General features: G+C 36.7%; 2 protein-coding genes across 8 annotated transcripts in view; one reads left to right on the forward strand and one right to left on the reverse strand.

Moving 5' to 3' along the window:
• The window catches only part of LOC116848340 (aryl hydrocarbon receptor nuclear translocator homolog), a 54,151-nt gene extending 37,251 nt beyond the window's left edge, over positions 1 to 16,900 (forward strand). For 2 of the 7 annotated variants that reach the window (XM_032824301.1, XM_032824297.1), the window contains 10 exons: positions 788 to 963; positions 6,647 to 6,964; positions 7,708 to 7,911; positions 10,018 to 10,203; positions 10,333 to 10,491; positions 10,570 to 10,720; positions 10,836 to 10,996; positions 11,069 to 11,253; positions 12,981 to 13,128; positions 13,219 to 16,900. In XM_032824301.1, coding sequence (XP_032680192.1) covers positions 788 to 963; positions 6,647 to 6,964; positions 7,708 to 7,911; positions 10,018 to 10,203; positions 10,333 to 10,491; positions 10,570 to 10,720; positions 10,836 to 10,996; positions 11,069 to 11,253; positions 12,981 to 13,128; positions 13,219 to 13,433 — 1,903 coding nt within the window. In that variant the 3' untranslated portion in view covers positions 13,434 to 16,900. The remainder of the gene's footprint in view (positions 1 to 787; positions 964 to 6,646; positions 6,965 to 7,707; positions 7,912 to 10,017; positions 10,204 to 10,332; positions 10,492 to 10,569; positions 10,721 to 10,835; positions 10,997 to 11,068; positions 11,254 to 12,980; positions 13,129 to 13,218) is intronic. The other 5 variants (XM_032824302.1, XM_032824298.1, XR_004378945.1 and 2 more) reach the window with 4 other exon arrangements.
• LOC116848342 (U3 small nucleolar ribonucleoprotein protein MPP10) lies at positions 15,194 to 20,016 on the reverse strand. Its single transcript, XM_032824304.1, has 4 exons — positions 19,765 to 20,016; positions 18,236 to 19,520; positions 18,033 to 18,141; positions 15,194 to 17,949 (listed from the first exon to the last, which is right to left on the reverse strand). Exons 1-4 carry the CDS (start codon positions 19,836 to 19,838, stop codon positions 17,585 to 17,587), a joined length of 1,833 nt encoding a protein of 610 aa, XP_032680195.1. The 5' UTR covers positions 19,839 to 20,016; the 3' UTR covers positions 15,194 to 17,584.
• Between the last annotated feature and the right edge of the window lie 2,127 nt (positions 20,017 to 22,143).

Below are 22,143 nucleotides of genomic sequence, written 5' to 3' on the forward strand. Positions count from 1 at the left end.
TGTGTGAAATCTTAATTGCCGCGCGACAAATATAACGGACAAATAAGGAAAACAAAAGTTTATTTATTTAGCTCTCGGCTAAAAAATTTTGAAAGTTCGCGCGCGTCTCGGACTTTCTATTTTAATATTCAAATTTTTCCTACGAGAAATTAATAGAAAAGTGACAAATCTTTTGCACCAACCCAATATGTAGCTATAATGTGACCCACGACATTCCTTGAGACCTGACCACGTGCCTGTAGTAAATTTTCTCATTGAAGTGGCCAATAAGCTGAAGTCAGTCGCAAGCGATAATATATTAATATTTTCTAATTAACAACTAAAAATCTACAGCTGTTAAGAAAAAGGATCTTCCTTTTTCAGTTCAAACCAATGTACAAGCACACGACAAGCATCCGCCAATTTTCTTTAATTAATAATTGTATGTGTATGTATATGTAATTAATAATTGTATTGTGTATATATATTGCACAATATTGTTTATTAATATTCAAATTGTGGAACACGACGTCGAGACACTCCGAGTTAATACTGACCGTCCGATGAGAAGTAGGCGATTATGTAAATCACGGGAGCCGGCATTAAATACACCGAACACCGTGCCGCGACTGTTATTTCACGCTATTCCCCGCGACTGTCGCCTCTCGCGCAAAACGCGCAAGAAACCTCCTGTCCCTCGGTTGTTCCGCCATCGAGTTCCACAAGCGCGCGTTGTTGTTCGCGCCGTTTTTAGCGTCGCGGTAGAAACCGCACCGGTTCCTCGAACTATGCAATTACCTCGGTTTTGTCTTGCGACTTACTGCAGGGAGAATCATTGCGAAATCGAGCGGCGGCGGCGGAACAAGATGACCGCCTACATCACCGAGCTGTCCGACATGGTGCCAACCTGTTCAGCATTGGCCCGGAAACCCGACAAGCTTACTATCCTGCGGATGGCGGTAGCACACATGAAGGCACTCAGAGGTGAGTAGACTACTCGCAGGAAATCGTTTACGATTCTTTGCGAAATTAGTTGTATTTCCCAACGAGGAGCTCGAGATCGATTCTTTCTGGTGAGAGACCGGTTTACTGGAACCAACAGAAAAATCGTGTTGAATCCGACGAAATGTTACACTCGCGATATTTCCTGGAAGAAGAGAGACCAAGCTTTAGGAGCGAAACCTCGAACGTCGATAACTTGCTGCACCGCTTCGTGAGGATCGTAAGCCACTTGAATTTAACTTGAGCCTCGAACCTCGGGCTCACATGCGCCACAAAGTTGGCAAGTGTCGACGAGAAACTCCTCTCGCCCTTTCTCCTTCTTTTCTTTTTAGTAGGTTACGTTTGCCCCATATTTCTTAAAGTTTCCTGTTGCACTTAACCGGCGTTTAGATTCACTCTCAACGATGACGAATATTATCGGCGCATACGTCAGAATAACTTTAAGTCGTTAAAATTTCATTTGAGGAAATTATTTCCCCTCCCAAAGCTTCATCGTTATTTACCGCCTCAATTAACAATCTTGTTATATACACGCAGGATTTGTTTTTTATTTTAGCGAGATTCATAGAACTGGCAAAATTTTTGTCGTAATTTCATTTATGATATCATAAAGATTGGTCCTGCTCCTCTTTTCAATTAAAAAAAGAAATTATGAGTAAAAAATTTCAATAAAATATGGAAGAACACTCACATGAAGACATCACTTACTCTGACTCGTCGATTTTGATAAAAGTTTTTTAAAGTAGTCTTCATCCAATGAAGTTTTATTGCAAATTCATTCAATGCACTTCTCGGAATTTGCAAACAAAAGAATTCATAAAGCTTAACGCAAACGCGCATTACAAATATTCATATTGTTTAATTAATCTTAGTGATTTGTAGAGGCATAGTTAGAAACACTTAGATTCTTACGCTGAAAACTCGAGTCCCTCCCTTATTGATTTTTTTTCTTTTTTATATATATATAGGGAAGTGTTAAATATATTTTGTAAATATAATTGCTACTTTATAATTTATTGCTATTTCTTCGTAAAATATCAAAATCTAAATTATTGTGGAAAAAAGACAAAGAAAACAATTGTATTAATAATATAATTAATAATTAACAATTATAATAGCAATAAATTAGAAAATAGCGATGGTATTTATAAAATTTTATACTATTTTTTATAATATTTTTGAATAGTATTTTTTATAATATTTTTTTTAATACTATTTTTAATATTTAATACTTCTATATATATAAAGAAAAAGAGAAAAAAATCTGTAAGATACGGGACTCGAACTCGAGTCTTCAGCGTGAGTCTAAGTGCTTCCCGCTAGTCAAAAATGGAGCGGTCGTTAGTTTGCTAGAAGCTGATTATGGCACGCTTGGAACGTTCAGCAAGAGTCCAGGTGTGCCATAATCGGCTTCCTGCAAGCTACGCGACCACTTCATATTCGACTGCGCGCAGTACCGCTACAAATCACTGGAATCAGTTGAATAATATAAATATTTGCGCGTATGTTTGCGTTAAACTTTATAAATATTTTTCTCTGCAAATTCGAAGAAATACATCGAATGGCTTTGCAAGGAAACTTCTTTGGAGTACTCATAAAAAAGTTATCAAAATCGATAAGTCAGAAGGAATCAGATATCCCTTTGTTAAAGAAAAAGACATGGCAACTACATAAGTAACAATTATACGAGTTTTGTAAACTATTAATATGCTATATTATTCAACAACAATTTTGTAGCTTAAACGCTATTGTTACTTTTCATATTCTTAGTTTACCACATTTTGTTGCTTATTCTTATTTAATTAGATATCGTCTCCATTTTATTCACTCAAAGCGCTACTGTTCATTCTAGAGAATTTTTCTTTTTATATGCAATGAATTTCTCTCTTTCTCTTCTTTTTCTCTCAATCGTCCCCACGGACATCGTCGATAAGAAGCAGTGCAGTTTTCGACGCGAGACGTGACGATTAAGTTGCAGCGATGTTTGAGTTATCCGGCACGAGCGGTGCAATAACTTGGGCGCAACGCGATCTCGGAGCCTTAACACGAAGGCGATTAAATTACCGTCGGAGTCACCCCTCCCCCCTGTGTGGTACGTCGTTACGTACCTGCGACTATCGATTATGCGGAAAATACTCGAGCCGAGGCTCTCCTGGCCGAGCGGCTAGATTTCTGTCGGCAGAGGCGAGAATTTACGAGCGCTTTTAGGATACTTACACGCTGACTTCCTTGTTAGATCGAAGACGAAACAAGAACGATATTCCGCGAGGTTCGCTTCGGGAACCCATATCTCTCTTGAATACGCAAATATCGTAGTTTTCAAACTGTTAAAGAAAAGACTATTAAAGAGCATGCAAAATTTTAATTGAGTCACGATTGTTTTTATCTTCTAAAAATTATATAGAAGATGAAGTGAAATTCTAATGGTCACGAGTTTTTGTCATACTTAACCCTAAATTTCAGTTGACTATTTTTAATCGTCCATTAACTTGATCAGAATTAGTGAAAATGACCCTTATACATAAGAAGTACATAATGACATATAGAAGTCTCAATCTCTCACCGCAAATAAAACTTTAGATTTATAGCGAGACGACATTGAAATTCGATGTATCGGAAGTCGCTATTTTGTATTGTCGCTATGGTGATATGGTAAAGTTAACTTCCAATAATTACCCTAAGTAAGAATATTCACCTCGCAATTAACTTGAATTAACTTGAGGTTATAATGCTGCACATAAAAAATAGTATTTCATCAAGACATGAGCGATAAGACAGACGCATGCAACCCCATTGGGACATTCATTAATGTAGGGAGATTCGTGCATTCGAAAGGCGGTCGACCGGTCAGCCGGCCGAAGGGATGGGGATGCGTCGGGATGACCGTAACGTCGCGGCAAGTTTCGAGAGCGGTCATATCGAATGCAGCAGACGCGATATATGCTTCCGGTGGATACGATGGGCGGAGTTGTGTGTCCGTGTCCTGTCTGTCCCTTTAGCCGGGCACCCATCTCCACTATCTGAGCCTGTCCCGATGAACGCGCGCGCGCGCGCGCACGCGTTGCGTATTTTGAGCGCGTGTATGCGTGCGCCAGCTTCTGCCGTGATTCCATCTAGGTATTGGTGGTACGTCGCGTTGTTTATAGCCGCTTCTCCTCTTTCCCGACGAGGTGGGCCGCCGCATACAAATCGCTCTTGTAGGAGGAGAGGACTTCTCTCCTCTCTCACCTGCTTGACAAGAGGGGGGGAGAGCGGACGCGCTCGTTTACGCGCGTGAACACCCCGTGCGTGCGCTATGTGGAAGAGTATTATGCGGTCGCGACGAGCGCTACGTATGTTACCGAGCGCCGACGTATTTTTACGGCCCCGGACGCCGGCGATAAAAATTGCTAGAAGGCTGAAGAACCGTTTGGCGAACGTCGATAGGAAACGCCGCTCTGTCGCGAGGACGAGGTGCTACTTTATGCTCGTTGTGCACCCAGCGCAATGTTACTCTCTAAATTTCTTAAAGTAAAATTTTACTCGAGAAGTAGAGTGACCACCGAGTCAAGTGAACGATCTGTCGCTTTTGTAGAATTAATTTTTCACTCTGCATTATCGAATAAATATTTCCACTCCAAATTGAAGAGTAAATCTGATGTGTGTATTCGCTAGAACAATTTAGACACAATGAAGTTGAGAGTTTATCAAACTGTTAAAAATGGTCAGTCATTTCCGAAAGGAATTTACTTACTACAATTAATTGCAATAAAAATAATAATTAAAATAAATCTTAATATGGCAGATTGAAATATTATTTGCGATTTTAATTACCCGTAAATTAGTGGAATGAGGATTTTTGGTTCATGCGTCAAAAAATATTATGGTTAGTGGATAAGGTTTAAACATAGTTGTGAATCATTTCAGTTAGTGGATATAGAATATTCACTTTAATTGATTGAAATTAGAGCCTCTCAAGTAAAAGTCTAAATACGTTTTATTTTTTATAAAACATAGCGTTTATTTTACTTATATTAAAAGTGTCTATTCAGCTCAAGTTAATCTCCAAAGAAACCTTCCTAATACATTTATTTGCAATACTATTGGCAAAAATAGATCTCTTTATTTTTTAAAAAATTTATTCTTAAATTCAAAATTCACCTTCCATTATAAAATAGCGATTTCTTCTTCAGACGAGTCTCTAGAATTTTATAGAATCTCTTTATTATAATCCTCACACACATTCACAATTTTTTTTAAATAAAAAACTGTATCAATTAGTAAAAAAGTCGGCGGTTTCTAGACTCTTACTATAGAGACTTCCGGTATCGATAGGCCTGTAGGCCTATTCTGTAACTTTTAATGACAGTGATGTTATCGTTACGTTATAATACATAGTAGAAGAATTGCGCAACGACACATCATGCTAGTGATATTGTCGTTAAGAAGTTACAGAATAGATTTACTGGACAGCGTCGATGATATCCATAGCATAGAATTGTCAACACCACCGCCATCGATGAAAGCGTTGTCCAATGTTAGATCGCAGTGCGTTAGAATGCATAGGAATGGCAATTAAACAGCCATCGTGCATGGAGTTGCATACTAAAAACGCAGAATGTGTCGAAGAGCGCGTATGTATCGATTTCATGACCGATTGTTCTTTTTTCTCTTTTTGTTTATTAATTTTACCATTCCCCTCCGAGCGGGCGTTTGATCGGAAAATCACGTTAATAATTGAGGATTCTAATAATCGACGATCCTCGCTAACGATGACCGCTTCTCACTCTCGGAAGACGTCGAAGTAACCACGACGGTGTAACGACCGACCGCGAGACGTACACCACGCGGAAAGTAATGGTAACGAAGGTCACCGAGGGTCTTCCATAGATCTTGTTTGGAAGTCGTTAAAGTACCTCTTCCCGGAATTTCTCCGTATATCGGGGTAAAGATCGCATCGCGCGAGAGTCTCTCTCTCTCTCCCCCTCCTTCTCTTTCTTTTTCTCCCTCTTTCTCTCTTTCTACGGGATCCGCCGTCCGCTTTGCAATTCCGATCTTGCACCTCGATAGTTACCTCCGCTGGCGAGGTGCCCCGTTCTCATTTTTGGTACCACACCATAGCACTCCTCGCGTCTCTGGAGGTCAACTTCGGAAAACGACTTCGAGTAGCTTTGCATTCGAGGGAGAACGTTATTCGATTTCGGGCAGGATACAACTTGGAAATTTGCACACACATGCACAGCATACTTTCCGAGAGACTATTTATTAATTTTGTGAACACACTTTATATATAACTTCTTAAGTAATGTGTGTCCGAAAAAGTTTCTTGGTAAAATATTAAATTCCCTTTGAATTATTTAAACTATTGTATCTTTTTCTAATTCATAGATAATGTACAAATTAGATATATTCTATTTTTCCAAAATTCTTCAAAGAAAATATCAGTAAAGAGAGAAAAAATCTAGATATATCTATTAAAAAAAAAGCGCTCGGAGGAAAATCGCACTTCGAAAACCATCTTTGTTTTTTACTTCAAAGATATTCAAAGTGGTAATAGTTATTGACTCATTCTATATACGACTTATATTAAATCCAGATCAGAGATATTCAAATTATTCTCTATAAATCCCCCAATTTCGCCTAAACGATAAACTTTGTTATAATGAAACGGAAACTATTGTTGCAGGTACTGGTAATACTGCAACTGACAATGCTTACAAGCCATCTTTTCTCACAGATCAAGAGTTGAAACACTTGATCCTTGAAGCAGCCGATGGCTTCTTATTCGTTGTAAGTTGCGATAGTGGCAGGATCATCTACGTGTCTGACTCGGTCGCGCCAGTGTTAAACTACACTCAGAGCGACTGGTATGGCAGCAGCCTCTACTCCCAAGTCCACCCCGACGACACCGAGAAGGTACGAGAGCAGTTAAGCGCTTCGGAACCTCAGCACGGTGGTCGAGTGTTAGATCTCAAGACAGGAACGGTGAAAAAAGAAGGCCAGTGTAAGTAAAAAACGAAAACTATAAGAACAATAACGTCAAGCCACTGAAGAAAAAACTTGAATAAAAAATATTTGTAAATTTTATAAAATAGCCACATAGTGTACGGAAATTTGGTAGGAACTTTACTAATCGATTTGTTACATCTTTTATGAGTAGCTCATATGACATCTTTTTTATCATACAAAATGACAAAATAGAAATACGGAAAAAATATGAACAAAATTATCAAAATTTGCTCCAAAAAAATGTATCATGTATAATGTACCGCAAAAATCTGAGTGTAACTTTAGTAAATCTCTTAATCTGCATTAATATGACAAAAAATTGCATTATTATTTGATATAAATTTAATGACAATACGGTATATATTTGCTTCATAAATATAATTTAAAGAATTGTAAAGTTTCCATCATTGATTATTTCACGTAATAATCATGAAGGTATCTAGCTAAATATTTTTTACAAAAATATAAAAATATATAGAAAATATAAAGATCTCTATAAAAAGATTTTTATAAAGATTATTATCGTTCTTTGTTTGGAATGAAAAGAAAACTTAGAATCCTCATATATAAGTGATATATATTCTCATATATAAGTTCAATTATGAATCTTTGCGAAGCACTCACACCCCTTATTCTTATCTGTTATGCCTCTGTCCAAGTCCCGTGAAATAGTCGCAAGCACTCGTGCTGAGGAAAGTATTCCCAATGAAGTCTTTTAATTTTCCTTTCCGATCACAGCCTCAATGCGACTATGCATGGGTTCGAGACGGGGCTTCATCTGCCGCATGAAGGTCGGCAATCTTCAGACGACAGGAGACATGGCCGCCGCGCACGGTCTCCACCGTATGAAGCAGAGGAACTCGCTGGGCCCGCCAGCACGGGACGGTCAAAATTACGCGGTGGTGCACTGCACCGGCTACATCAAGAACTGGCCACCCACCGGTGAGTTTCGTACAGGTTCCAACGTCTAAGTCGAGAGAGCGTACGAGAACGCGAAAGCGTATATGTTACGTACGTCGACGACGTTCACCACCACTGCTAACGGTCTCTCGGGCGCGATGCACAGCGCCGGCTTTCTATTTTAAAGCGGGGGAGACGTCGCGCCCGAAGAATACGAACGAACCTGTGTTCCTGGAACACGGCGGAACGCGTATGCTACGTGTGTACTGTAAATTAAGAACCGCCACGGAGCCGACAGGCGACGACGGCGGAACCGACGATATTCCCAGGGATGAATGGGCTTGCGTCTAAATCTTCCGACCCTGCGTTTTTAATTAAATACACTAATCTCTTTAATAGTATCTATTTCCACGTGCGCGCGCGATGTCGACCGATGCGGTAAAAAAAGTCGTTCACCCGTACGAGCATCCGTAGAATTAAGAGAATTAAAAAGTATTACGTGTACAAGACGTCGCGGAATTATCCCTTTCAATTACGGTCTCTGGAGATGTTATTGCATTATTCTGGTAGCTTTACTCATTACTATCAGTCGAAAGAATTAATCTCATGAAGTATTTCTCGTTACTCGGCTTATTCATTTGCATATTTCAATGAGAAGTCGACGAAAGAATATATTTTGCATGCTGCTTTTTTTCACGTTGTTATATACATTCTCCAGATTGAAATAGTACTCGTCGTCGTCAAAATACTCGTTTAACCACTGAATGGAGAGTCGTCGCCATTAAGACTCGTGGCGTAGTAGCCATCGGCTTTTAACATATTCGTTCAATATTCATGATCACGTGCGTAGCTCTCTTTTTGTTCCATCGATAGCTTTGTGACAGCCGCTGGTTAATTCAATCTTATCGGTTACGTGAAAAAGATACGCTTCCTCCGCGCATCCGACATATCAGAGATAGTACAGTCGACTTCTTTGTAGAATCAATATACGTACAGACAAAAGGCGTTATGGATGCTTTAACATTTACGAGATATTCTGGAGCAGACACATTCGTCTCTAGAAATGCGCATGATTACAGATTATCCGAGAAAATAGCAAGGATGTTTCAACGGGTGAGTCTCTGTTAGACATCCGCTCATTGAAATATCATTGCCGTTCCTTCAAATAATCTATAATCATGGTATACGCGTTTCTAAAAACAAATATGTTTGCTTCAGAATATCTAGTAACACGATCTAGTAAATATTAAGGCATCCATGATGCCGTCTGTATCAACATTAATCTGGTAAATTCAATAAATGTTCAGGAAACCAGTCAGAAACCTGAAATGCGATAAACAGAATTCAATTTGACTAACCAGCTTCTGTTTCACGACGGTAACATCGAGTTAGCTGGAAATTTCTCTTACAAATGTAAACCACAGTTCTGCCCAATAAATCCATCCACAGAACAGGGAAACTCATCCAAAGAAAATATTAAATATATACATATTTTCGCTCTTAATGATTCTAAGCACCTTTCTTCAGGGCAAGAAACATCATCGTGCTTTGTCCTCAGGACACACGATTGACACCTAGAACATACCAATCCCGTTTCTCGAACTCAAAACATCAAAAGTTACTGATCTCTTCCCAGCACAATCCCAATATTCTTTCATATCCTTTGTCTATCTCCTGGTCCTTCCAATTCCTACTGATGATTGAGATATCGGCACGTTTGCATCGGGAATGTTGCTCCCGATAAAAATGGTTCGATACTTATTATTAGAGGCTTGCAAATGTTCGAATTGTTGGTGATTTCATTAGTTAAAAAAATAAGTCATCTTGTAAATATGATAATCAGACTATTATCTGAAAAGTGGCGTAAAATTACCATTTCTGCCATCAGTCTCACTTCTTCTAATAATAATGGTAGATACTTTGATTGACAACAACCATATGCTATTTCATTATTATTACTAATATATGTGCAAGTAGCTTATAAAATAGAGATAAAAGAAATATATAGCTAAAAATCCGGTAAACTTCTGCACGTCTCTAATCAAATAAGTTCTTAGCGCTAATGTATGTAAGATACTGTAGTATGTAAGATACTTCTCTAGCCGATCAACGGGAAATCATGGACTGATTCATGATTTTACGCTGTAGGTGATTTTGTTCCCCCATGTGTACCAGGTGTGGGTCTAGGTGACAGAGGGGGCGTTCAAGCTGGACCAGACGGCGTGGTCACGGATGAGAATGCCTCCACGCATTGCTGCCTTGTCGCCATTGGGCGATTACAGGTCACTAGCACACCAAATAGTAGCGACTTAACAGGTTCTAATAGCAATAGTGGTAAGTGCATATTTCATTATATTTTATTAACAGCTTAATCGTGCAAACTTGCAGATTGATAAAATTTATAACACATTTGATATGCAGCAAGTGATATTTGTAATAAATTTGTCTTTATGTTCGTTGTAGAATTTATATCACGTCATTCTGCGGAAGGTAAATTTACTTTCGTGGACCAAAGAGTCGGTGGAATTTTGGGTTACTCTCCATCGGAGCTCTTAGGTCATCCATGCTACGATTTCTTCCATCCGGAGGATCTGGCGCACATGCGAGAAAGCTTTGAACAAGGTAATACACCGCATCATTCATCGTTTTCGAGATTTTGCCATCAATCAATGTAGTTAATAGGCGTCTCTCGCTTTTCAGTGTTAAAACTGAAGGGACAAGTCGTATCTGCAATGTACAGATTTCGAGCCAAGAATCGCGACTGGGTGTGGTTGAGGACGTCGGCATTTGCGTTTCTAAATCCGTTCAACGAGGACATTGAATATATCGTTTGCACCAACACGCACACGAAGTAAGAATAAAGCTATATTGCGCTAAATTGACTTTTGTCATTTATATTCGATTCTAAATTATTTGCTACGAGTCATCATGTTTCACTGAATTAAATATATCTGTGTGCCTTTCAGACCAGGGTATCATCCCAGTAACGACGGTCAGACGGAGAGCGAAGCAGTACCTGCATATGGACAACCTGGTTTAGATTACTCTCTTCAAAGACATCCCACCAGGGATCCATTGTACTCTGCACATCACATGATGCAGCACCCGGCGACCGTAGCTACAGCCAGTAAGACGATCGCTATAGAAAACGTACTCTTTACCATATACATGTGAGCATTAAATACGTGTACTTTTGCAGGTCCACAACAACCAAGGCCGTCCAGTACACAGAACGTATATCAGAGTTATGAGACGACGCACTCGCCGATAGCTTATGGCTCACCCGGACAGCAAAGCGCATCTTCGTCAGTCTTAAGTAGGATTCAAAAGCCAGCTAATACATCCCCAACCCCGGTACAACAAGCGTGGACGATCGGAAGACAGGTATCCGAATCTCCGTTAACGCTTCAATATCCATTGAATACCAATGGTATTAACTGGTTACTTAATTATATGGATTATTATAACAAACAGATATGACCCTTCATATTCAGGTTTTCTAAGATATTCGAACAAATATCGAATCCAGATATAAATTTGCAATAAAATCCGCCAAGTATATGCATTCCACACCAAATCCCTCTAAAAACTTTTACTATAAATATTTATTCGCGATTTGACAACCTAACCTGAAAATATCTATATCTATTTATGTATTTGAATAACGATTACTTATAACATCTCTGATATTAAATTGATATATCTTTTATTTATGTTTTTTTTTTATTTGAATTTTGATAATTCCTTTAATTTCCTTCATTATGATTGTGAGAAATAACTCTTTGGAGTTTGATTGATATCATAAGTCAATCTTCTCTAGAAGATACAGTTTCTTTTCCCACGACCTAATATCACAACTATGGTACTGTCATAGATTTGGAATCGAAAAAACAAATCTTTTAGAATTAAAACCGATTTTTTATTTGAAAAATACTTAGTGAACATAGGTTGAAAAATCAACTCGATAATATTATTTTATCATCTTACTTCAATTCGGGATATTAGACATTTGTGATTTCTATGATTGCATATCTGTTCAGTGTTACACAGTTATGAAAGAACGGAAAAGTTCATACATCAGAACATAAGAACAGAAAGACTCCTGTAGAAGGTTTCTACTCCCTTTTTTATACAGAACCTATTATTTTGTAGCAATACCGACTATCTGCAAACTTGTTTTCTTTGTGTTCGACTTCCAGCAGGTCAAATGTTAACCACTAGGTTCACTTTAATCGAACAGCAGATAACATTCGAAATATACGTGTCGTGAATAAGCAGAATATAATTTGGAGAAATGCCGGAACTAAGTGATAGTGCAGAATCTATTCCGGAATTAATAAAGAAATAGGAAAACATTAAATTGAAGGATGATAACAGGAATTGTTGTCATCTTTGCATAATAATATTGTGTTTCCAATATTCTACTATTTTTATGATAATTATCTCACTCAAAAATCTGTAAACTTTTTGAGAAGGATTTCATAAAAAGATTTAAAGAACGAATAATGTCTAATACGTTCCACGTCGAACTGATTTTATGTGACTTGTCTACACTGCACGGGTTTCACATTGTATTATAAGCCAAATTTTACTCGAAAAAAGAAAATAATATATGTATATCCTATAATAATTTTATTGTAAAACTGTTTCGTATGATTATGTTTCGTATTAAAGCTAAAAAACGGCTTCAATGAAAATTTCAGGAAACAGTTAATCTCCAGTGCCACACGCAACACGTATCAATGCGAAAATAAAAATTTTGGAAAATAATTTGGGATTTTTTTAATTGCATAACAAAATTAATAATTACAAAATAATTTTTTGTAAAAAATAATTTATAAAAAATTTCGACGAAATTCAGAAGGGCAGATTCTAGTACAATTCTTTATTAGTCAAATATTTCTTGTGCATCGTCTTTTAGGTGAATTCCCACCGAGAAGGGTGGTTCAAAATAACAAAATGTCCGAAACGTTTGATACTTTTTAAAAGTGTCCATTTAAAGACCCACTTCTTATCTTACTTATATATTAAGAGAGTTATGCAAATTATATCTTACGTCGACTCTCGCTGACTTTTTTCGCCTTCGGTTAAATCTTACTTCGTTCCAACAGCAAGCGGTGACAGAGGGCTACCAGTATAGTAGTCAATTAAGTCCATCGAGATCACCGAGCGGGCCGACATACACGCAACTCAGTAGTGGCGCTAGGACACCAGCTACTCAACAATATCACACAGTCACAACAGTGCCTAATAATCCTGGTAAATTTTCTGATGCTTGCTGTGTTCTCTTTTCTTCTTTTACTCTTCCGTGAGATCACAAATACTCGAACTTTGCGTTGCGTTGCTCAGGTATGTGGGGCTGGCAAAGCCAACAGCATCAGACACCGCAGTCCGATGGACAGGCCGGTGCTCAAGTGGCTACGCAGGCGCAACCACCGCATCCTGGGCAGGCCGGACCCGGCACGCAGCCACAGGAATTGTCTGATATGCTGCAGATGCTGCAGGATCAGGGTGGTTCGTCCGGATTCGAGGAACTCAACATGTTCACTACTACCTTTGAGTAGCAATGGAACAAACGATACGCTGGAAAGCAGTTTCCATGCTAAAGGAATTCACCGCTTTCCCCAACTGTTCGTTACTTTGTTACCATTTTAAGTTAGCCCCGTATTTCTGGTGTGTGTGCCGTATTTTTATTAAATATGAAATACGTAAGCCCCAGTTCAGTAAATTGAAGTACATTCCAAAGGATGTAAAGAATTATTAATATTGTGGAATGCGGGAGTGATGCTTTCATTTTCTCGAATACCGCACAAGACTGTGCAGTGTCGTCGCACAAAAACACTTTGTTCATCCTTATTCTATCCGATCCGCTTTCTCACTTTCTCGATGACTTTCACGCAGCGACGTAGAGACTTTGAACGTATCTGTCTCCAACATGAACGGGATAGATGGCGAGCTGCCACCACTTTTCGTAACAAATTCACACCGTAATAATTGCAAAATAGAAAGGAATCAATACTTAGCTTTCCATTCATTTTTCTTAAGTCGCAAAAATTGAATTGGAATTCAGAGTTTGACAATTTTATAACGAAATATTTTCAGCATACATGCGGTAATCGCCTCAAAATTAGTATATACCAGCAGCGAGCTATTTCATCGAACGCATAGGTAACTAAATTAACGACATGCAAAAACTGCAACAATAGTGACATGCTATAAATTTGTATATATATATATTAACAGATGGCGCTATGATCACTATTAGATTTTTAATCAGATATTTGTGATGATTTATACAATGTTTGATTTTGCTTTTATACAATTGATTTGTGGAACAAACAACGTACCAGATAATGGTATTATTAAGCAACATGATTTATTCACATGATCCAACGTGAAACAAAAAATTTTTACTAAAATATATATTACGAACGTGCATCAATCTAACATATATTGCGTCGGTGCAAATTTAAGGTGTACATGTTATATCCTTCGTTTCTTGAAAACATTAACATTAGACGAATAAAATTAATCACACAAATATTAAGAGTTTTCTTATCATTTAAGCTATCGAAATATATAATCTCCGTGCGATGACAATCGCTTGTAAAAAAAGATAAATTATACAGTGCACATCGAGAGATCAGCATCGTGAAAAAAGGGCAACAGTGAATGTCGGACTAATTTGATTTCAATAATCTTGAAATAACTTCGAGACTTTTCAACTTAACACGTCATTTTTATAAATGAATGAGAACATTGCAAATGCCCATCATTTAGCTTTATTATATGTCATTCCATATCTGGATAAATCTAAAATCATATCTGAATAAATTATTACAGAAACCATATATATGTATATTGTATATATGAAAATTAAAATTAGTTAAAAAATTCTGTTATTCATTTGGATGTCTGAAGTTCGCAAAAAGCTTTTTTTGAATTTTTTATTTACGACTCAAAAATTTTTGACGACTTGAAATTGAAGACTTGATATTTATGTCTCGAAATTATCTCTCAAAAGTGGTGGATACTCCATATAAATATATTAATGAACGATGCAATATATGTGCGCGCAATGGTATCTGTTATTGAACTGGGGCCTAATACGGTACAAACGTAACAACGCGATAATAGAAACAAAATCCAAAAAGTGCGGGGCTAATTTCATATAAGTCTGTTTGTTCAGTATCACTTTGGGGATTAAATCTTGGGCATCTGCACCTTCATCACATCATCCGATTACGAAGAAACAAGAAGAGAGAGTGAAAGAAAAAGAAAATATGAGAGAAAAGGGAGAAAGGATTCAAGGAGGTTTTCTATCTTGGCGACTCGAAAAATGTTCCACATTTCACACATTTTACAATAGCTCGTTTCAATGTCATAAAGTAAAACTTCAGTTTCCTCGCTAAGCCACATAGTAACACTGTTAAATTTTTTATTAATTTTGCTCAATCTGTCTTTGTTAGCTGCCATTCGATATAGCAGCTTCGTAAATTTTACGAAATATTCAATGAAATTTGAAATGTGTATTGTCAGGACATTACATCTCTCAAAGATGAGAAACAAAAAAATTGATTTGCTTGACCTACCAAAGTAGAAGACCTCTTTAGTAATTTAGCACTGCTAATATATAGACTTTATGCAAAAGATCGCACTGGGATTAGGAAAGCCTAGTCTGCCGGGTTATTTACATATTACGCATGTATATGTATGGAAGAGAAGTTTGGTTCACTGTCGTGGGTATCAGGGCGCCGGTATGATCGTTAGATTGTACAAAAATTCATTTGCACGACGTAGTTGTCGAAATTGTATGGTTTCACTGTGGAAGTGCCATTAAAACATCAAAGTGCGACTGTACCTTCATGACAAGAGCGTTCACCGTGAATTAGGGCTCGAAATAATTATAATACGCACAGATGGGTTATCCCATGCCGTTCGACGCAAAGCATTCAAGCGAGCATTTCACACTTGTACTCTATGAGAGTGTAAGTTTTGTACTCTGTGACACTGTAAACGCGATAACCGGTCAGGAGATTGCAATTGACATGCGAACTGCGCTCCGTTTTTGTCAGTCCGACAACTTTTCAACATTTCGATGAATTTGGAGTCCAACCTTAACGAAAATATCTCTCAACAGGAGACTGGCTCCAAATCCGTCGAATCCGTTTGAGGCGGTGAAAATAAAACGAAATAAGATGTATACATATGTATGCGGTATTTGAAAGTACTGCGTTGTTTATTAATCGTTTGAGTGCCGATAGAGGTCACAAAAATATATGATCCAAAATGCCACGCAGAGCAGTAGGCCTAATGCGTTCAAAAATTACATGATTCTCAAAATCGCTAAGTAACAATTGCGTAACAACGTCAAGTGAAACTGGAGAAGGGGTTGTGCGATAGCGCCTGTTACAAATCTTCTCATGCGGGGACAAGAGGAGCGCGACAGCACTCGTCCGCATTTTTGGATGTAAAACGAAAGAGCGCGATCGCGCTCCTTGGCACTCAAACGATTCAGTTGGATAATTAGCGTGAGTAACGTGTAAACGCCTAAAGATATGGATATTTCGCGGCCTTGCTGCGGGTGTTCTAAAAATATGTAGCATCCGATCTGTGCTTATTATACAAGTCAAACGGCGTAATTTTAATTTACATGACAATTTCAATGGTATCATGCGATTCAGTGAATATTTAACGACAAAACGGGAGGCTAAAAATAACGGAGATGTAAACTCTAAACGATATAAGAAAAAGTATTTTTAAAAAAAGGTTCTCAATCAAATCTACATAAATCACGGTAATTTTAATACCAGCTTATCATTAGATTCGTAAGATTAGCTTAATTATTTTAATTTAGATCTTTGTAATTATAAACAGTGCAATCATAAAAACGACACGCGACAAGAAATCGTTCGAAACATTGACAATGTACAAAAACTACTTGTGTAATCCACCTTTGCTTCTCTGTGCAAGACACCGTTTTTAGATATTCTTAAAGAAAAAAATATATAGATAATGTTACACATACGAATAATTGCATTTATAAGTAACCACGTGTGACTTAGCGCGTTTGTACGTGTTTTAGCAAATTTCGACGAGCACATGAAAACGAAATTGCAGCATATCATGATGAATTGGGAACATTTTTCACTAATATATGAACTATACATATATACGCACGATTCATTTTTTTTAAATTATCCTACATCGTGGCAGAAGTAGTACCATCACTTTGACAATAACTAGCATATTGGGCCTGTACGCGGGCATCAATATCTGTACATCGATATTAAGTACGGATTTGTCAGAGAGGGAGAGTGCGAGAGAGAAAGATCACTTTATAAATCCCTCATCCATTGTTATATATTCCTTTGCACAATATTCACCCATATTATAACTCCGCAAGAAGAAGAAAAATGGCAACATCATTTAAAAAATGCAGGGTGTTGCCCTATAAATGCATACATATATCTCTCACGCAATAAAGCTGTAAGAAAATACTTTTAGTGTACGTACATATGTATCATACACATTACGTGTTTACGTTGCTACGATTTCTTTAATTACAATATTCTCTTTACATTCCTTGTGATTACGACAATAGAAGCATATTATAGCTAGAATATTTTAAGATAATAGAAACAATGGAATCAAAAGTTCTCAGTATTACAAGAAAACTGTATTTACAAAAGTCATTATAACTCCAACTTAAAAACTACAATTTCAGTTTTGCAGCCGACATTGCATTCTTATCTTTTTTCTTGGACATAGAACCAGCTTTCACTTTGATATGGCTTTTGACTTCGTCTTGCAACTGCGTGAAGAATGCAGTAGAGGACTTGATTTTCTGGCTCGTTTCGTTTGATTTCGTGATGTTTCTGTCTTTAGTCAGCTTTTTCAGTAACGCGGCCTTCTCTTTTTTGTACTTTTTAGCGGTTCCAGGCTTTAGCATTTTTGACTTCTCTTTTTCTTCCATCACTTTCTGTTTAGCTCGTTGTTTCGATTTCTTCTGTCTTCTTTCGCGCTTCTTGTCGGTTTTCGTCCTCTCCGATTTACCGATAACATTGCCACGCGATTTAGCTAGAAATAAAGATTACAGTCAAGAACATCAAACCCCAACAAACTGTCACATACTAGATACATATATGTAATACAATGTATACCTTTAACTTCTTCAGGTGCTAACATAGCAGCATCACTAGTCGCAACAGGCGCCACTTCCTCCATATTTACAGCTGGTACATTGCTGATGATCTTTATCTCAGGTTTAATCTGAAACAGGTATTACAGTAGACATTTAGTAGACATTGAAGACCTTAAAGAATTGATACGTAAGTGTTAATTTTGAGAATATTGTCTATCTTACCCGCTTAGGAGTATAATGATAATTGGACAACGCATCTAACTTTGCTATCAGTTTACGCATTTCTCTCCGGATTTCGTAATGCAACTCCGGCATCACTTCCTTCTGTTCCTCGTTTTCTGGATCTAAGGCTCGTTTTTGCTTTAGATATTCGTCCTCATAGATTTGTGAAAGACTCTTCGTGCTCTTCTGTTGATCCATCACCAACGTCTGCTTATATTCCAATGGGGTCTCGACTGGTTTAAACTTTTTTTCAACGTCATCCCAGGCCTTGTCCTTGATCCGCTGTTTAATTATATCTTCCAGCTTTAATGTGGTCTCTTCGGTGATCACAGGAGCAGGCCTCGTAGTGACATCAAACTCCACAAACTCCTCCAGTAAGGAATTCTGCGGACGATTAGGGCCGCTTACTTCACCCTTCAATTGCCACGGTTTCTCGCCGACAGCTTCTTCCTCCAATTCCCGAATTCTCATCAGCAGCCTTTCCTGACGAGACTCTAAAGAAGACTTTGGCCCTGTCTCTTCTAGATCTTCTTTGTCTTCTTTTCCATGTTCTATTGCATTCTCCAAACTGTCAGTCTCATCAGAGTCATTGGTGAGGTTGAATTTCACCTTTTTACTTGATGGCTCTTCTTCTTCCTCTTCACTATCTGATTCTTCATCTTCATTATCACATCCTTCTTCCTCAGACTCCTCAGTTAAAGGACTATCAAAAAAGTCGACATACTTCAAATATTTCTCCTCATCTTCCTCTTCGGAGAAATCATTAAATAAATCCACCGATTCGTCATCAGATGCATTATCCTTCCTTCCCTGCTTCTCTTTTCTCTCTTCTTTGGTTAAGTACTCATCTAATTCTTGTAACCGGAAGAATTTATCATCCACAATAGAGGATTTTTTCTTTTTCTTCTTTGCATCAAGTTTTTTTTTCTTTAAGATACTTTTAGTCCCTTTAAGATACTTTATATCTCTATCATCTGATTTTCTATCATCAGACAAGTCTTCATTACTATGGTTTAAATTATCATGCTTAAGTTGAATTGCTTCAGGTTTTGTAGAAGTCACTGGAACTATAAAATTTTTAACGCCAGTCAGAACTTTTGAGATCCCTTCTGAAAAATGCATTAATTCGCTTTTGTTTTGCAACTCTAGTTGCTGCCAAATTTGTTCATAATCAAAGTTTTTTATAATTAATTCAGGCAATGCATCTGATTTTCTGCAAGATTGCTCCTTTGTGAAATCGTAAAGACGTTTTGTAATGTCCTTTAGATTCTCAACATTTTGTTCACTAAAATTGTACAATGCATTAGTAAAAATATATAAATATTTGCAGTCTTATAAATTATACACAAAATTGTCTACTTACACACATTTTTTTATTAATAAGGCTAATAAAATTATAAAATTTATTTTACTATCTTTACTACATTCTTTAATTTTATTATTTTACAGTATAATTAAAAGTATATACTATTATTTTGATATTTAATAGGTTATATAAAATATTATTAAATCATGTAGATATTACTCACGTTTGTAAGTGTTTCAAGGACACAACGTTGTCGAGTGTAGAAATTACACTATCAATAATACCGACACTAGCCATTTTGCACTAAATTTTCAGTAAAACTTATTAAATATAAAATGTGACAAATAACAGGTTATGTATCTTTTAACAATCATGTGCGCTAGGGCAGTGTAAAGTCAATAGAGAGTTTTCGCAATACCGTTTTTCAGATATAGAAGGGCTTTGACTAATATGTATAGACTGTCAGTTGGCATTGGCCGCGTTCAGTAGAACAAGTGATCAGTAAGCGCTCAGGGAGCTCTTGTATATGATTTGGCATTTTCTTTTAGATCTCCAACTATACTCCAATCAGATGCAAGAGCTCACTGAGCGCTTACTGATCACTTGTTCTACTGAACGCGGCCATTCTCATGCTGTAATCAACATGAAGAGCGCCTTCAAGGGATAAGTGGTGAATTACAGTATTTCGATGACATATTGTGAACTCACGTATAGTAGCAAACCTATATCTTTACCAATTCAATGCTTGATATTCGTTAATTTTTACATATATATCAAAGAACTGGACATATTAGAGAACCACAAATATATATTAATTAAATTAATAATAACATTTCATTTTCAAGTAAAATTATTTTATGAAAGTAAATGCATTACAAATAGATTTTTTTAGACACAAGTTAACAAAAGTCGTAATTTTTAGTGGGTAATATTATATAATTATGATTACACAAATATTGCATAATTAAATTCAATAATACATATACATGTATTACTGAATCTATTAATTATACAATATTTATGTATATTTAATAATACATTTTATATGCTATGTATACGCAATAATACATATATATATTTATTTATACACTTATGGCTCCTGCACACAGGACGCGGTAATGCTTGCCGCGCGGCGGAAGTTCGCGCGACAGCCAATCAATATGTTATTTTTCCATAAGAACTAGAAGGTTATTACAGAAACCAGCATATTGATTGGCTGTCACGCGTTCTGTGTGCAGGAGACATATGATTGAGATTGAATTGAAAATTGGCCAATCAGAGTAAAGTTCATCAAACTTGAGCTTAGTAAATTTTGCTCTGATTGGCTAAATTTCAATTCAATCTCAATCCTAATCTATAGTCTGATACAGACTTTACGTATCCTATAGATTTGATGTACTGACACTGAATATCGGAACATACTTTAGGCTAATATTACATGCGTCGTACGACAAGCTTGTCAGCCGCTTTAATTGGTTGTCGGATAGTGAATTTTTAGGATACTTGGAAAAAAAAATTAAGGACTTTAGGAGAATTCTATTCAACAGCCAATCGACACATCCGACAATACTTGTCACACGACGCATATTAGTCTAAAGTATGTTCTGATATTTAGTGTCAGCACTAGGAATATACAGTTTATGTCACATATTCTATAGATTTGAAGTACTGACACTGAATATCGGAACGATACTTATAGCATCTAAAACATGATATTGCAAAAACGAGTTAATAACGATATCCTTAATAACGAGTTCAAATGATTTAATGAGCTTTTAACTAATGTTATTTTTATTAATATAGTTCTGGATCCTCGTTAGAAATCGTTTTTAACGAAGATTTAAATAGTACGAAGTCGTAGTACAACTCAACAATGGAATATATATAGACGGACCCTTCACCTTATTCTGAAAAATAGACAAAGTTAAACTGGTTGTAACTTTGGAAAAAAAACGCTATTAAAACGGTTCGAAAAATATTTTGCAGCTTGAAATCTCAAGTTTGCTATCATATTAATATTATAATTCTGCTATAATTTTTTGCTAAAATATAACCAGTTAAAAAAGTGGCATTTTGAACTTTAGTCTCCAAATATATTAAGAAACGATTTATATTAAAATATAAAGGAAATATCTTAAAGAGAGAAAATTTCAAGTTTTCTATTCATTTCTTTACGAACGGTATTCACTAATTTGTTCATTCTTTATAAGTGCTAAAAACAAAAACATTATATTTGCTTTAACGTTGAATAAATTATTGAAAAAATAATACTGCAACCGGTAGGTATGTAAATTAAAACGTCCACATTTTCAAATAACGTTAACAATTGAGTGCGATTTTAGGTTTGCAATCATCAACCTTATTCCCAAAAAATATGATATTTTTCAAGAATACAGCCCCATATAGTTTCAAAGTCTGTTCTTTTTAGTTGAACTAATGCTACGTTAAAACTCCATTCGTTTTCCATTCAATGCAAATGATGTATTTATTTCACTCTAACAGCAAAAATTATAATCGAGTTTAACCGAAAACAAATTTTTAATGCGTCATATTTATTTATTTGAACATAATATCGCTTGTCTAGGGATGCAATTAGGATGAA

The sequence above is a fragment of the Odontomachus brunneus genome, unplaced genomic scaffold (assembly GCF_010583005.1).
Source record: "Odontomachus brunneus isolate Ranch 3 - 2012 unplaced genomic scaffold, Obru_v1 Obru_scaffold_093, whole genome shotgun sequence".
Lineage (NCBI taxonomy): Eukaryota > Metazoa > Arthropoda > Insecta > Hymenoptera > Formicidae > Odontomachus > Odontomachus brunneus.

Coding starts and splice junctions, on each gene's coding strand:
- LOC116848342 (XM_032824304.1), bottom strand. CDS start 19,838: ATGGCTAGTGTCGGTATTATTGATAGTGTAATTTCTACACTCGACAAC. Junction 19,521..19,764: donor TCCTTGAAACACTTACAAAC/GTGAGTAATATC, acceptor GTACAATTTTAG/TGAACAAAATGTTGAGAATC. Junction 17,950..18,032: donor AGCACCTGAAGAAGTTAAAG/GTATACATTGTA, acceptor CTTTATTTCTAG/CTAAATCGCGTGGCAATGTT.